General features: G+C 43.0%; 1 protein-coding gene across 3 annotated transcripts in view; it reads left to right on the top strand.

The window, feature by feature from the left end:
* The window catches only part of GALNS (galactosamine (N-acetyl)-6-sulfatase), a 56,979-nt gene that overhangs the window by 12,168 nt on the left and 27,861 nt on the right, over nt 1–16,950 (top strand). For all 3 annotated transcript variants that reach the window (XM_063334835.1, XM_063334836.1, XM_063334834.1), the window contains exons 8-11: nt 241–380; nt 1,603–1,706; nt 7,869–8,005; nt 10,773–10,875. In XM_063334835.1, coding sequence (XP_063190905.1) covers nt 241–380; nt 1,603–1,706; nt 7,869–8,005; nt 10,773–10,875 — 484 coding nt within the window. The remainder of the gene's footprint in view (nt 1–240; nt 381–1,602; nt 1,707–7,868; nt 8,006–10,772; nt 10,876–16,950) is intronic.

Genomic DNA, 16,950 nt, shown 5'->3' with positions numbered 1-16,950 from the left:
TCATATCTAAACAAAATCTGACTCTTAATACCCAGGAGAAGTTGCTCTCACCAGGTAAGAGACACGGGTTTAGCAGTGGAAAACTTTCGTACAGTACTTGATGCATAAGAGAAGTGTTTCTGCAGCACAGGTATAAATTAACGTCCACTAAAAGCGTTGTGGCTGATTGCAATGCATTATGCTGCGTGACACTTTTCCTCTTTTGCTGCCTTTAATGTTTTGCATCTACTTTTGCCTCAGATATGGGGACGCTGTGCGGGAAATTGATGATAGCATTGGAAAAATCCTAAAACATCTTCAGAAGCTGGGTATCAGTGAGAACACTTTTGTGTTTTTCACCTCCGATAATGGGGCTGCTCTCATTTCAGCTCCTAAACAAGGTGAGTCTCGGATGAACAAACTGGGCTGGGGTTGTGCAATCAAGGCTTAAGTCTCCTTGTCTGGAGGGTGGGGGTAGAGAGAGCTGTACCTGGAGTTCTCTCTTCTGCAGTTAGCAGAAGCCTCAAAATCCAGAGCACTTACATTTAGAGTTAGCTTATGGTCATTACTTCTGGTCACCGTTGGAGGAGATACTCTTAGCTACATGGACTTTTGGCCTGACCCAGTCTGTCTGTTCACCTGTGTGCGTTTCTACTTTGTGCTCCACTGTCAGGGGGTGAATATTTTTAATTTATTCAAGACCAGGCACAATAACTTAGCAGAGTGTTTACTCTCCATCTGCCAAATGCATAGTTGAGCTTTCTGAGTAATTACAGAGAGTTCAAGACGTCCTCCTTCTTTAGCTCTCATGAAAATAGCACGAAGAAAAAATATTTTTGTTACTCCACAAGTTTTCTTTTGTTTAAATGATTGTTTCTCCCGAACAGAGTCATTGCAAATTGATTTTATAACCCACTCTCTTCTGTTTGGAGGCAGGCTGTCTCGTGGTTATTGGACCACAAAGCAGGGAGTATCCTGAGTTCTGATTTCAGCTGAGCCGCTGTGTTTGACTTTGTGTGACCTGGAATCAGTCGCAGGACCTCCCTGTTTGCTCCTCAGCAAGCTTAGCTACAAGGCTGGGTTAAAAACCCGGACATTCCTGCAACGCACTTGCTATCTCTGAGAGTGAACATTCAGGGAATGCATGATTATTTTTCTCATTCTCATATCTGCATCTAATACTGCTCTGGTGCTTTAAAAGGATTATGAAAAAAATACTGTTTCTGCCTGAAACTGTCAGATTTCCTTTAGTTACAAACAGCAGTTAACATCCTTAAAGGGAAGGGAAATGCCAGCAAAGTATTTTCTGTTTGTTTAGGTGTTGGTTTTTTTTCTTTGTTTGGTTGATAGCAAGTTGTGTTTAACTATCGCTTTCTCCCTGACCTGAAAAGAGACTCCTAAAATTTCATCATAAAGGTATATTTAAAAAAAAACCCAACACAAAACCAAACAAAACAACAAAAAAACCAAATCCAAATAACTCTGGGCATGTTATTTGAAGAAGCATTCGTGCAGAAATGAAAATTCACTTAAAACTAGCCTAAAAATTCCCTAGTTAACAGTGTCCCTTCGAAATATGATATTGATATATTGTGGGTTGTACGGCTTCTTTTCCTTCTCTAGGAGGAAGCAATGGTCGTTTTCTCTGTGGCAAACAAACCACCTTTGAAGGTGGCATGAGAGAACCAGCTATTGCTTGGTGGCCCGGACATATACCTGCAGGAGGGGTGAGTATCCGCTTTTAAGAATTCTGATTTGTCTTAAGTGGACTGAAGTGAGTGGAATCGTTCTTGCTGGATTCAGTGGGCTTTGGATCAGACTTTTAACATGCCTGTGTCAGTCCAGACGTCTGTCTAAATAAGGAGCTGAATGCTGCCCCTCAAGAACAATGCCATTCCTGTTCATTTTTGCAAATTTGCACCTCGAGTGTCTCTGATCAATACTTTTGCGAGCCCCAAGCGGTCTGGTCTTTTTGTCTTCCTGCTCTATTTAAACCCGTTAGTCTTGTGGAACACAATATTTTCAGTGGGTTACATGTTTGAACAAATTGGAGTATAAAGACAGGTTGCTAACGTGTGTCCCAGTCTAGAGCAGGAGTGTGTTGCCCACACGCGCTCTCTGTGCCCTGAAGTATCAAGTGGTTTGACCCTCACTGCTCTCGCTTTCATGTTTGATAAAAGTTCCACTAGGGGAGGTCTAGATACCAGACTATTGCTCTTTCCTGCCTGTACACAAATTCAGATATGATCACTTCAAAATAATCCTCCAGTGGCACTACCAGCCTCTCTTGTCCCAGTTCTCATTAAAGAAAGATGCGATCAATTCTTCTGCAGGCAGGGTTCACAGTAAATAATACAGATTCCCTCCCCTTTGTGAGCATCTCTCATCCCTGAAGAAAGTGCTACTTCGTTAACTGGGCGCTGTTCTTAAGACTGCAAACTATTCATAAATAAAACATTTTTCTAAGTTGCATTCCTTTTCAGTGGTTTAATTGAGTCAGGATAATGATATTTTATCATTTACGTTTAGGAGGAAGCCCATCAGATAGCTTAGATCTGCAGCTGAGGGCAGGAGGGTAGTTTGGTTTCATCATTTTTAGAGAGTTCACTAAACCTACTAGGGATGTTTTATTATTTTTTTAATTCGAAATGAAAACAGTCTTTTTGTTTAAATTTAAACATTTCCATAAAGCCTTTACAAGCCAAGTTAAACAGCCTTGGGCTAGCATACGAGAACATGAAACTGAAGCTGACTGTTTTGTTTTCCATGTCCAAACTGAATAATGTGCTAAAAGTAAACATGCATTATAAATGGGGACAAGTAAATACCAAATTTAAAAATTCTTTCCATTGTCGTAACTCTGAGGATAATTAAGAACATGAGTAGAGAAATCACTGTGCCTGCTTCTTTTCTAGCCGTAACTGGCCAGTACCCCTCTCTCAGGTAGTCTTTTGCACGTAGCGCAGCAGTGAAGCTTTATGTGGTGCAAAACGATCTCAGTAGCCTGGCGTGATGCATGGCTTCCTGCCTGAGGCCACAGTTGAAGCTGCTGTTTGAATTCCTGTGAACAGTCATTTCTGTGCAGAATTAACGTGTTTGCGTAGGAGGGTGGACTGACCGATGCTGTACTATCACGAGCCCATGCATGCTCAGGGAGCCAGAGAGTGTGCTTACTGTCTCACTGGGCAGGTATGTGCCCGAAAATCCCCTCCTCCACCACTGCTGATATCATCCTTGGCTCTTAAGCACGTGCTTAACTTTAAATCCTTCCTACCCTGGGCTCCAGTTCACGATGTTGCCTGCCAAATGTCTGCACGTGCGGGCGTTACGCTCCCAGATGTCCTCTGGGACTCCACTCGGGTGCCTTGAGAAGCCGTTTCTGAACTCTGTCCCCAGGATGTGCTGCTTTGCTCCGAGTTAGACCCCCACACGATGCTACTGATAAGTAAATATGTGATATAGCTACTTATATGTCTTTTCTGCTTGTATTCTTGCCATCGAGGCTCCAGCACTGGTACCCACAGCAGCAGTGACCGCAGGTGAGAGGTTTGGCATTGCTTCTGTGTAATACAGCTCATGCTCCGTTGGCCTGTGGGGCGCCTGTAGTTATTGCTTCATAATTGCCTCTTTTGCTGACATAGTAAGTGAAGAGACACGCGTTTGCTAGTACATTTTTGGCTTCTTTTCTGCATCTCGTGGAGTCTGTAGCTTCAACACCTTCCTGACTGCGAGTTTAAACTAGTCAGCTTAAATCCTGTGTAGTCCAAGAATCCGTAAAATGTGGGAAAACTGCTTCAAAGTCTCTCATTGCTCTTTCTTTTCAAACGAGCTGAAGGAAACAAAGGCTTGGGAGCCCTGAACCAGGGTGGAAGCAAAGAGCTTCTCAGCAGTACCAAGCACAATGATGAAGGGTCAACTCCTCCGTCCTGCGCCGGGGTTGCTCCCAGTGCAACGGTTGTTCTTTCCCAGCTGTGGACATTTTGAGGAGCAGGCAGAGGACCAGTGACTGTTCCACTTGGCACAACTGCAGCCAGAAAAGAGGACTTGTGTCTCAGGCCAGTGAAATCCAGTTATTGGGTGGAAGGCTCATTCTGCTGATGGGAACTGGCAGTTTATTAATAATCTTATTGATATACAGGGTGTGTGGGGGGGTTATTTCTGTTAAAGGGTACATGTGTTTGCTGAAATAAAGGAGTACCTTTTTATTTAAACGAAAGAAGTGAGGTGACGGGATTGTGAACACTTGACAGGATATTGGTAGAGGTTAGGATAATTGATGGAGTTGGCTGATTTGCAGTTTTTTGGGGGAGAGGGATGCCTCAGGAGCGCGTGTTGCTCTTGGCATCAACATTCAGTTAATTCTCGTCCCCCATCAGGAATATTTATTCACACACAAACAGCCTTTCTGCAGTTTCCTCCTCAGCTACGTTTTCCAGGTGAACTCACAACAAATCAGCATTTCAACATTCCCCACATCACATCTGCCTTCTGGAAGGATCCAGCTGGAAAAAAAAAAAAAAATCATATTCTGTTGGTATTTGAATCCTCCTCCTCTCTTCCCTCACCCTCCTCCCCTTCCTCTCTCGTGCCTGCTTCCTGAAGGAGAAAAGAACATATCAACCCAAAGACAGCATTGCAACCTTTTCTTCGCTATCTCCCATGGGGCGCAAATTGAAATTGAATTAGACAGGGATATCAGGTCTGCTCGCTGTGATAACTGTAAAAGGATTTTATTTAAAAACACCCTGACATTTGTTCACCCAGTTTCAAATATTTAGCTTTCCTCCTTTCCATTCCTGGCGGGGGCGACTTTATTAATTGTCGCCTTTGATTCAGAGTTAAAGCTTGAAAGCACTGATAACAGCAGTGGTGACTATTTCTTCTAGCGACGTGGCCCACAGCAAAAGGATTTCATTTTCTTAAAGACGTTATGTGTATACTGAGAGTTTATTAAAAAGCAGGGGGGGAAGGAAGGGGGAGAAATCCGTTCTTACGTGCGTAATACCGGCTGTTTCTCACTGATACGAGCAATATCTGATCTCACTCTTTTTTATATATTATTTATTTTCTCTGGGCTGTTGCCCTCTCTGGATTTTTCTTTTTCTTTTCTTAAAAAAAAAAATAAAATATGGGAAAGGCAACTAGAATGAAAGAGCACTGTTGACAGGAGAAAATGGTAATTTCTTTATTTTTCTCTGAAAATACTTCAAAGTTTTATATAAATATTAACCTTTTTCCCCCCCCGCCTTCTTCAATGTGGTGCTGCAGAGCACAGATAAATCCAAGTGGCTGTGGCATGGGCATTTAATTTCCTTAAGAAGTTTTCTCTGCTTCACGGAAAAATGTTGTCTGAGACCAGGAACGTAATTTGATGATTAAAGAGAGTCATCTACATCTGGTTATGGTTAATAAGGGCCAGTACAAGAAGACCATGGTGGCCCCACAGGATTGTCACAACGCGATGTATAAATTAGGTGATATTAGAGGCACGAGTCTCAGGTCAGTGGTTGCCTCTTGCTGCCTGTTATCAAAAGATTGAGGCGAGGGAATGGAGCGACGACGAGAAGAGTGACTTTTGGATTTGCCTTATAAATTGTGAGAGACCTAATTACAAAAAGTCTCAGACACCAGCTTGCCCGCCTGCTCCTGACGTAGCAGTTGTCAGGGAGCAGGCGTGTGCCAGATCTCCTCTTTATTAGACTCTGAGCTCTGCATATGGTGTTCTGCTGACCCTGCAGCTCTCCGAAGGCACGCTCGGGGTAAATTAACCAGCAGATGAGCCTATGAGGGACTGAGCATCTTTGCTGAGACGCTGAGCATTTGTAATCCCCTCTGACTTCAGAGGGAGTGCAGCAATCCCAACACCAGTGGCCCGTGAGGCTGCCCAGCTCTGTAAGGTGTGAGCTGATGGTTTGGATTCGGTTTCTTTTTTGCACACGTGTATACTGATTATTTATTTTTTTTAATGTCAGTCCTTTTTGAGTGCACATTTGAGACCAGAGAAGAGCCTATGCAAGGTGAAGGTCCAAGCAGCACGCAGCACTGTCTGCCCCAGCTAATCCCACGGATGACACAGCCGCCTTTGGTTCTGTGTTTGCCAAATGGCCCTGGGGAGAGCCAGAAGCAGGGTTACCCCATCGGAGGGCTCAGTTCTGTTTCCTTCTCCACAGCTGTATGTGTATGAGAAGATCCCCATCCTTTTCTCCATGCAGAGAGGGAGCTTCATCTATACATCTGCTTTTGTGAGGGATTTGTGGGCTCATCTCTGTTTGTCACTGCCTACAAGGACAGGCTGAGCACGTCCTCTTCCAGGCCGCCTGCTGCAGCAATGGCCAGGAATAAGGCTTAACCTCAAATGTCCCAGACCTTTTGCAAGATCTATTGATCTCGATTGCCTGATCCAACTGCTTTCCTGGGCAAGGGTTTCCATGGTCAGGCTTCCTCTTGTGCTTAGAGCTTTGCACTTTGATCTCTTCAGAGTCCTGGAAATATTCTTGTATGCAGCTTTAATATTATGTGTTCCTGCCGACACCTTTTGATGAATGAAAGCCATTAAAATTTGAAATTACTATAATTAAGTAATGTGATATTATAATGTTAAACTTGTAATCAGTCCCCTGCATGTTGCTTTCTCCAGATTATTTTTTTTTAAGCTTGTTAATTTTTCCTTTGTGTTCACTTTTTTCAGCCCAGTCCCTTAATAAAAGGCTTAGTGTCCCAACAAAAATAACATTTTCTCTTCATTTTTTTTTTTCTAGAGACAGCATTTTGCAAAAATTCGTTTATCATGTAATCATTTGTTGTTGTATTTAAATAATTAGTGTCAGCTTACAGGCTGGGGGTCTGTTTGTGCGTAAAAAGAGGATTCCGAGATAAAAAGTCTTTGATAGTCCCAGCATCGTAATGTTCACACTGACAATTGCAAGGCTGCTGCTAGAGCTTGGATTTGAGTCAGAAAGTGCTTCTGTACTTACAGATGTGGGCTTGTATCAGATGGCTTCTTGTCTCCGAGCAAGTGGTACGGCTGAAAAGGCTCTTTTCATGTCACATCTTGTGCTGGTGCATCCTGGTGCAAAACAGTCTTGCTCTTGATTGGAACGTATCTGCTTCAATTTAGTGTGTCGCTGGCTAATTAAACATCCTACAGCAGATAACTGTAGCATACCGCAAGGAGGATGGGAGCAAAGATTCAGAAAGTATCAGTCAGAACAGACTTTTTAGATTTTTAAAATATAAATAATTAAAACCAGAGAGATAAGTATGGCTTCCAATTAAGGAAGGGAAAAAAAAAAAAAAAGCTTGCACATCTCCATTGGAGCCAAAACCAGATGTTTTTCTCTCTTATTAAAATATATACTAAAAATACCACAACTTTACAGTTCTTGAATTGTTGGAAATGGTTTGCAGATGAAGTCATTGGGCTCTTTTTGTTATTATCCATCTATCCCAGTGCTTTCTGGGAGCTCTCTTAGGGTATTCTAGACTCCAGAGATGACCTGGAGAGGGAACAAATCAAGGACTGTGTTTTTTCTTGGTTTAAGTGCTGATTTTTCAATCCACGAGTGACTTGGAATTTGCTAAATCAAGTTGAACTCTGTGAAAACATGCTCCTGTAAAGTATGTGCATAGAGAAGAGAGAGAGGAAAATGAAAAAATGATCCATAATTCTCCGTTTACGGGGAGCATTTGCATTTTGGTTCATCTCCTTTATTATTTTAATAGGAGGTTTGCTAGTGACTGCAGCACTGTAAAGGAAGATAGTCTCAAAGGATGCTTAGCAGAGGAGGAGGTTCAAGAAGCAATACTTCTGCTTTGGTGGAAACCAGCCTGTTTTCGTTTCGGCTTTTATTGAAGGTCTTCTTGCAAATGCATTTCTGTTGATTTTTCAGGTCAGTCATCAGCTGGGCAACGTGATGGATCTCTTCACCACCAGCCTCTCCCTGGCGGGACTGCAGCCTCCCAGTGACAGACAGATTGACGGCATCGACCTTTTACCTGCCATCTTGCAGGGCAAGCTAATTGACAGGTTAGTTATGAGCCCAGAGCTCCGACTCTTGCCTCCAAAGTGAAGTGATGCCAAGTTTGGGGGTTTCTTTTTTGTTTTGTTTTGGTTTTTGGTTTTTGGTTTTTTTTTTTTTTTTAAATCAAGCTTACAGAAATATTTTATAAACTGAATTGATGCATCTTTGCTCCTGCTCAATGAGGTGGGGTAGCACCGGAGCTTTACGCAATGGGCTAATTCTCTGGTGGAGCAAGCAGAGGAGGGATTTCCTAACATGTGGCATGTTGCCGTACAGTGGAGTCTGGGGACAGATGAAAATGTCAGGGGGTTAGCAGGGATCCCTGGAACAACATATGGCAATAGGGGAGATAAAAGCCTGAAAACTGTAGCCTGGGTAGGGGAGAATACATTATTTATTACTGGAAAAACATCCAAGAGTGTATGCTGGGTCTTTGTAGCCCCTGTTTGAGAGAGACTGGGGGGTGTAGGCTGGGCGGGTGCGGATGATCTGGAATCCCACCTCCTCCCAAGGTCTTGTTTCTGTGTATGCTTTTGCAAGAATAGATTTGGGTTAAAGACCTGGGATCTTTTGGGGCGTGGAGGCATGCTGCCAGCGGTTGGGTACAGGCGCTACGATTTGACAGCAAATATCAGCTCGCTCGTTGGAAGGGTTGGAGGTCAAAAGAGGTCTTGTAGTTGTGATTTTGATGAGGAATTTGGCAGCCCAGGAAATCTGAATACAAACATATTCTTTGTCTGTGAGGTAGCAAGGAAAGATACGCGTGGAAAACATATTTGAGTTCTTTTCTGCGTTGGATGTAGGCTTTTGTTCCATAAAACTGCTTTTGTGCCTGTTAAGCAAAGCATTGCATACAGTATTACCTGAGAGCTCAGCCAGTGGCTGACATGGCGCACTGCAGGTTCCTCAAACACAGCTTATCCCATCTCTACTTCTGAAAGTTTGTAAAGCTGCTTTGTCGTTTTAAAAGAGAATTTCATTGCAGTCACCAGCTCCTTGGAACTGGCGGTGTTTGTGTTACAATAGTGAGCAGTCACTCAGGGCACATCGTGGCTTTTCCTTCTTTTTTTTTTTTTTCCCCTTTTTTTTCCTTCTTTTTTTCACTCCTTTTTTCTTCCTTTTTTTTTTCTTGTTTTTCCTTCTTTTTTTAGTCTTTTTTTTTCTTCTTTTTTTTTTCCTTATTTTTATTTTTTCCCCCCAGACCTGATCAGGTCACAGTTCCTATAGCCCCCAAAAACTATCCAGATGATGCAGTTGTCGTGTTCTTTTAAGCTTAAAAAGGAAAAGGTGAATAGGGAAAAAAGAAATCAGTAATAGCAGAATTTTGAGTACAAACTGTAATCTTTTAAAGATGGAAAATTCATTAAAAAAAAAAAAGGGCAAAAACCTAACCTCCACATCTTCAATCAAAGGGGCATGTAAGAGCTTGTCAAATAGTGAGTGTTACAGCAAAGGAAGGAGACTGGCATGTTTTGTAGTATGTTTGTTTGGGCTTTTTATTTTGTTAATGGGACTGGTTTAGATCAGGTTCTGCATTTTGGCAGACCTCTCAAGCTGCCTTTATTTCACCAGGTGGGTTAAGGATGCAGGAGTGGGCACTACTGGCAGCAAGTTTCCCCTTTGTTCACAGGCAGTTGCTGGTGACAAAGGAGAAAGGCTCATTGTTTGTGCGAGGAACCTGCAGGGGAGGCTACAATTTTAAAATAGAAGAGATGTAAGGCCACTCCTGACATTCAGATGTGGAGATTTTAATCTTATCTTGTATTTAGGGACTGTTTTTTCAAGGTGGCATCACCAGAGTGAGTAGGCTTTGCCAAGTGGCGTCTCTGAATGAAAGACAAAGATGTATGTACCCTACCAATAGTGATAAACGGCGTCACGATCTCGCCCTGTCAGCAGCCTGAAACAACTGGAGAGAAGAGCTGACTAAGTCTGATGTCCTTGTGTGATGAACTGCACCAAGAAATCAAACCTCTCTCCTGCAGATATTCTGTTTCTGTAAAATTTTGTACTGTTCCCTCAAAAAACAAGAGCACGTTATCGGGGAAACCAACAGGAACTTATCTGGAATGCCCAGCATGTGCATGGGTGCAGACCAAATGCTCTGAGAAAAGTGCATTTCTCAAATGTATTCTTATTTAGGAAGACCTCCAGGAAAAAAAATATGCAGTTTTCAGCGGTACATTTAGATGATCCTAAGGGAGGTTTTGGGGGAAAAAAAATAAATGAGCAGAAGTTAAAAGTATAGCATGTCTGGCTGCCAGGTTTTTCCATATGGATTTTTTCTGAGATGGCATCCAGAACAGGCCAGCATCTGGTGTCCTCCCGGGCCACCCTGTCCATGTGACACTAACAGCACATAGCTTGGTGCTGCCGTAACGAGGAGGCTAAGCATCACATAGTCTCTGAATCCCCCTTTCGCTCTTGTGCGCACATGCACTGCTTCTGAGACATTTGGTGTTTAAATCGGCACGCTCTATAGGAAATAACAGGGTCTGATAGTTCAAGGATTAACAATCACTGGCAGCCAAGCTGTATAATGTTTCATTTTTGCGCCGTGTGAGCTCTCAACTTGATGAACACTTTAAAAAATGTTAATTGAAAACCTTGCAGTGGAGACTATTAGGAGGCAGCCTGTTTCTGACTGATAGCTGAATCGGAAGTCAGACCCCACTGAAGTGTTTGTCTCCCTTATCAGCGAGGCTGCTGCGGCGGTGGCTGCCCGAGCCCGATGCGATGGTGTTTCTCATACAGCTTTGCTCTCCTTCTCAGGCCCATATTCTATTATCGTGGCAACGAGATGATGGCGGTGAGGGTCGGGCTTTACAAGGCTCACTACTGGACCTGGAGCAACTCCTGGGAGGAGTACAGCAAGGTAACAGGACACCGACCTGCACCCCGGTATCATTCGTTATCCTGGGGAAAAATAATCCTTTAAAACAGAGTTTTAAATTGGAGAATGTCGCTGTGCGCTTGTAAGCCAACATTTTATTCGCAGCCTCTTAAGAGCTACCAGATCTGCTGCAAAAGCTAAGGGGACTGGTGTCACAGCCGCCCTCTACTGAAGTTGGAGACAAGCAGAGGAAAATGAGCAAAATCTGAGTTGTTCTGAGGGGTGCTCTCTTTAATCAGTGCTTAATGCCCCTTCTTTCCCTGCTGAATTCTGAGTTTTCGTGTATACCCTTACAAAGCTTGAGCTTGGAGTCTGATGCTGCATTGATCGTGTATCTCGCAATATCTAGTACAAAAAACCTGGTTCCCTCAACTATTCAAATGGAAATGGGCTGGGTTTGTTGGTGTGTTGTTTTGGTTGTGGGTTTTTTTCTTGAAAGGAAAAGGAAAGCCGTAGGAACCACACAGTGGAAAGAACAGCAGTTGTTGAAAACAGTAGAGTACATGTGTTTAATCTATTATCAGCACTTTTGCAAGCCCATATCACTCTATAAGATGTAAAACATTTTATTTGCCAAATAGGCACAGCTTTTGTAATTTCCTGGCTGATCTTCTCACAATGGGATGTTAAGCACTGTTATTTTTCTTCTTTTGTATCTTTCTTGCCTCAGACTCGGGTACTAAACTCTGGGGCATTTCTTGAATGGCAGGTTCACACATGTGCCTTGCTGATTATACCTTCAGACATGAACTAAATGCATTATGGCACAGCTCTCAGCAATTTTGACAGCAGGCTGGTATTGGGGAGGGACTGTTTGTATGATTTTTTTTTTTTTTTTAACTTATGGTGGGTCCTCAAGGCATCACAGGTGCAGAAATAAGTGCTGGTGACATTTGTCGATGTAAAAGTGCAGAGTTTCTTTCATTGGGATGTCCTGGGGGTAGAAGGAAGCGTCAGCTCCAAGGGAGTAATTTACATTCGGGGCTGTAAATACGCGTGTTTCTCTTTTAAAGACTGTAATGCTCCAGGACTCAAAAGTTTCTGTTTTACACAGAGTAAGAAGGAAAGGAAAGTTGGCTCCAGAAATGCATCGCACGCTCTGTCTCAATGCTAATTCTACACAGCTAAAATGAGATAATGTATTTGTCTAGGTTAGTATGCGAGTAAAACCCATATATTACACGTGGCACAGTGTGGAAGATTTTTCCCTGTGTGAGAGGCACCGGGAGCTTGTATGTGCCTGCATGTGGGTACACGCGTGGGCTCAGAGGCATGCTTTTCCCATGTGCGCGGAAGATAATGTCACACATGAATAATTGCTCTCCATTGTAATATAAGCACACGCGCACGCTTACATACCTAGTTGGGACATAAATAAACATCAACATTGGTCTAAACTTATTTGTACATGTCTGACTACGTGTGTAGACGTGATAATGGGGACCAGTTACTCATTTCAAAGGCTCTCCTACTGTGAGCAATGGCAGTTGTGCAATTAAGGAATATTTATTTCTTTCTAAGTCTTTGTTTAACTACTGCCTGATAAAAGTCAGCAATTATACTGTACATCAGAGAGATGATTAAAAATTCACTTGCTTTCCTGCAGCTTGTATCACATGTGGTTGATGTGGGTAAAATTGGAGCACATTAGTGGACAGACTAGCCATTAACAACATGCAGAGGAAGCTGAGGCTGAAATTTGTTCCAATTCTCCTCATGTCCTCGAGCCATTAATTACAAGCCTTGCAAGTTTAAAAATAGAAATAAATCAGAATGCAGAAGAGTTTCACAGTTCTGAATCCTCTTTTAGGAGTTTTGTAAACTCACCTTATGGTACAGTTGCCTCTTTCAGTGACTGGTGTTCTCAGCTGTATTGATATTGGACTACACTTTTGCTGCCAGAATCAAAAAGGCCAACTGGTTTGCTAATTTCTTTTGAAAAACATATTTAAATACATGCGCCTGTGTGGCATTAGGAATTCTGACTGTCGGCAGGTTTGCTGTTCAATAAGTTTGATTTGCCATCCCAGTAGAACTTCAGCTAATGAGGCTTTGTTAATTGTGTGATATTTTGCATGGTCGTTAACCTTACTGTGAATCCAGTGTCATGATTTATTAAACTCTCAAATGTGAAATGCTTTTGGTCTGAAGGTCCAAAGTCAGACCTGCAATAAACGGACATATCTGGTTGACATGCCATCCATTTCAAAGAGGTCTGAAGTTGGCCAAATGTGTCAAAGCAGCTGTCTGCAAATTTTTCAAGAGGTTTGTTTTATGGGTAGCTGAGTATCTCATCATTGTGACGGATACGTGGCACATTTGAGCCAAACCTCCTTTCGTTTTCAAAATCCCCTTGGTAATTGGCAGTGTGGGAAATCATCGATACAGAAAACTTGCGCTGTTTTTAATCCAGACTTTGTGCGGTTTTGTTTGACTTTTAGATGAGATTATACCGTTAAAGCAGCCAGAACCACGTTTTCATGTTGATGTTGGAAGATGTGAAATTAGTGCATGTCTTGGGTCTGTTTAGGACTACCAGATCTTTCAGGATTAACTAGAAAGAATGTGTGCGATTTTGGCCTCTAACCTGGAAAGCTATGCCTTTGAATTCGGTATAAGTTAGTTAACTAATAAAGTATGTATATACAAATAAAAATGTACCAGAGAGAAGCGGCTTGCAGAAAGCAAAGCCTAGGAAAGCATAACAGGGATATGAATGCTTCTGCCCGTATGGGAGTTGGAATGTTTGCACTGGAAAGATCCCATGCAAGCAGTACACAGGTTTACACTCATCTTAGGCTCCCATGACATTAACGTGTCCTTACTGGTCTGCATCCTCTGCCTTATGGCCTGGGATTAAAATTTGTCATTTTTCACGAAGATGAAGTTTGCTGTTCTGTTCTTCCTATTTTTTTGTTTGTTTGGTTTTTAACCCCAAAGCAATTTTTTTTCTAGTCTAACTGCTCTTAGAAACTCCTGTAGTCTTAGTGCTGGAGAGGATACCTTGATGCTGTCTTTGCTGTTAACTGGGTTACGTACGTAACTTGCATTCTTGACTGGTTAGTCTCTTGGAAGCATAAAGGGAAGGCTCACTCAACAGAGCAAGTGCGAGTAAGCACCTTGTGGGACGTTTTTCCTTTAGGATGCTTATTTGGGTCTGTTTACCTGGCTTTCATCTCCATTCATACAGGTGGCTCAAGTTTACATAGTTGGACATATCTGACATTTAAGAGGTGATAAATAGGACACAGAGGTAGATGAAAAGGAAACTTTACTTGAAAAACGTGTTTATATTTTTAAATAGTTAAAAGATTTTAAAATAGTTTGGTCGAGGGAGAGAAATCTTCACCCTGCACAAGACCTGAGTCCCTATTGCTCTAGGACTGGTGGGTATCAGCGCATAAGCTCTTCCACCATCATTGGCCACCTTTCTTCTAGCAAAAATCAGCAGTAATAAAAGCAGCCACATGCGTTGTGTATTGGAGCAGAAGTAAGAACTCTAAGGATGATCACGGGGACCTCCCTCTCCTGTATGGCACAAGTCACGCAGGACTCTTACTGGAAGTCTCCTGTAAATTGCTGTTCTTGTTGCTCTCATCATCTATCCTTTTAGTCAGTAAGACAATCTTGTTGATTACCAAATTGGAACTGAATTGCCAAGTGCATGACAAATAACGCATGCAAACTTGGCATTTCTGTATTATTGCTACTGGTGCCCACAGCCATGACGCTAGGTGCACAGCTTCCCATTCCTAAAATACGAGCCCTCAGAGTCTGCGTTGTTATGAATTATTTTGTCCATTGGATTGAAGGGAGAGGTACATTTCGTCTTCCTTGTTTGGAAGAAGCGGTTTGAAAAAATGTATATTCTCTGTGGATCTGTGTAAGTAGCAAGTCCTCCAGGAATTCACTAATGTAATGCTATGTAGAAAAGGCAGAAGTATGAGCTAGCCAGGGAAAGGAAATTTCCTTCTCTCTGCCTGCCACAGAGACTGTCCAGCAGAGAATAGTTCTTGGGCCCTCCAAGAGCAGTGATGCAAGAAGGGGAAAAAATAATTAAGAAAAAATGTGGAAAACACCCTTTGGTTCATTGGAGAGTGGCTGATAACATCAACCTTTCTGCTGTCAGCTTAGTATCTTGTTAGTAGTCTTCAGTGGTTTTCCGTGAGAGCTCCTGTGTCTTTAAATGACTGGTGTAGGTGCCTGCCAGAAGACCCTATTGTTTTAATGTAAAATGCCAACGGGGTTATTCCTGCCGCAGTCTGTCTGATTGCCCTTCTCTTCAACGTGAAGGGATCGATAAAGCCTTTTCTGCGAGGGGGATGTGAAGTCAAGTAGAACCTCACAAATAATGACATTTGATTGTGGTCCTCTGAGCATATGAGCTAGCCATTGATCGCTTCTGCTTGAGAGCCGCTGGAGGCTTGCTGATCTGCCCATCTTCTGGGGTCTCTTCCAGACAGTTAACACATTAGAAGCAATTTTTGTTCAACAGGGTTGAAGCTTGGCAGTCACACTTCCAGGGGTCTGGTCACTTAGAGCTCTGGTTTGGGAGGCTTTTGCTGGGAATTGCCAGGAGAGTGAGAACGGCCGCTTACCCGTGCTGTGGCAAACAGCAAGAAACAACATCCCTGGCTTTAATTAACTGCTGTTCTTTTCCCCTTCCAATATTAATACAGTTTTGCTGCTCTGGGTTTTGTGTGGCGGAATGAGGAGACATGACCAGGAGACAGACCCCAGATTTGCCACGCCGCTATCAAAATCTGCAGCCGCTTGTCAAGTCAGAGGGATCTGGGATAGCGCCAGGGTGACGAATTGCCAGAGGGCTTACGTTAACACAAGTGGTGATTCCATCACTTGGCGGAGAGCCCAAACTGGCAACCGGCTGTATTTGTCTCATGTCTATATTGACATAGCATCTGTGGTCCATTTGCTCTGGAAATTAAAGCATAAGCTGTGCAACCAATAGCCGCTAGATCTTAAGAAGGGAAAAACAATCCAGGTTACACGATTGCTGGGGAGAAGGGCAGAAAGACGTGCTCACTGAAAGGTTTACCTGATGTGCAGGAAATATTTTTGTGTTGGTTTTTTTGTTTTTGTTTTTTTTGTTTTGTTTTTTAAAAAAAGGATTGCTGGAATTTCTCCTGCAGCAACCAGGTCTGTTCAGTGGTGCAAAACACTGTGCCCGTGCAAGAGACGGGGTGCAGGAGCTGAGCTATTTCTGGTTGCCATCTGATGCTCTTTTATGGGCTCCCTTAGAAGGCACAGAGCTAACGTGCTCTAAATAGGATCTTCTAGTATGACTTTCATGCTTTAATAATTGAGGAGAAAAGATCCAAGAATTTAGTTAAACACAGGGAGTGACCTTTCTGCTTTGTTTGATCAGTGTTACCTGTAAACATGCAAATTACCTTGGGTAGTGTGCAGAGTAAAATATTATGCACGTGCTTTCACTGGCTATTGATCCTCCGCATACTGTTATTAACAGTCTGCCAAATAAACAGCTTAACGAAGTAACAGCAGATGAAGTGGTAGTTGACGGGGTTTTGTTATCTTGCTGGGTTGGGCAGGCATAGCTACCTCCCTGCTTTTCTCCAACATAACATGGCTTTATTTTGGGGTGAAGTTGCCATCCCCCTGGCAGTGCCAGAGAGCTGAAGCCGGTCCCTTGTCAGCATAAATGGGGAGAGCACCTCTGCTGCCCGTGGAACGATGTGGCTTTTGCTCAGGCTGAGAATTTGGCCCGTTTGCATTTATTGTTGAAGCTCACAGCGTTCTTGGGCTCCACGGGGCATGTTGTTGGATCAGGCTTTTACAAGGGGAAAAAAAAAAATAAATTGTTTAATAAAGAGCAAGAAACGATCCAAAATGGTGATATGATTTAAAATTATCCTCTATCAGCCTTCACCACTCTCCCAGGAGGAGAGTGCCCTTCCTCAGCAGGCCTGTTGTCCCGCAGCCTGTCTGGGGTGGCGGAGCTGGAGGGCAGCTCTTTCTCTCCCATCCAAGACATAGAACAAGGAGTTTTGGCGTGTCCCTCCGCCCCAGCTCCCAGCA

This window comes from Chroicocephalus ridibundus, chromosome 4 (assembly GCF_963924245.1).
Source record: "Chroicocephalus ridibundus chromosome 4, bChrRid1.1, whole genome shotgun sequence".
Taxonomy (NCBI): domain Eukaryota; kingdom Metazoa; phylum Chordata; class Aves; order Charadriiformes; family Laridae; genus Chroicocephalus; species Chroicocephalus ridibundus.
Note: the sequence above shows the minus strand (reverse complement) of the source record. Positions and strands in the feature narration are given on the sequence as shown.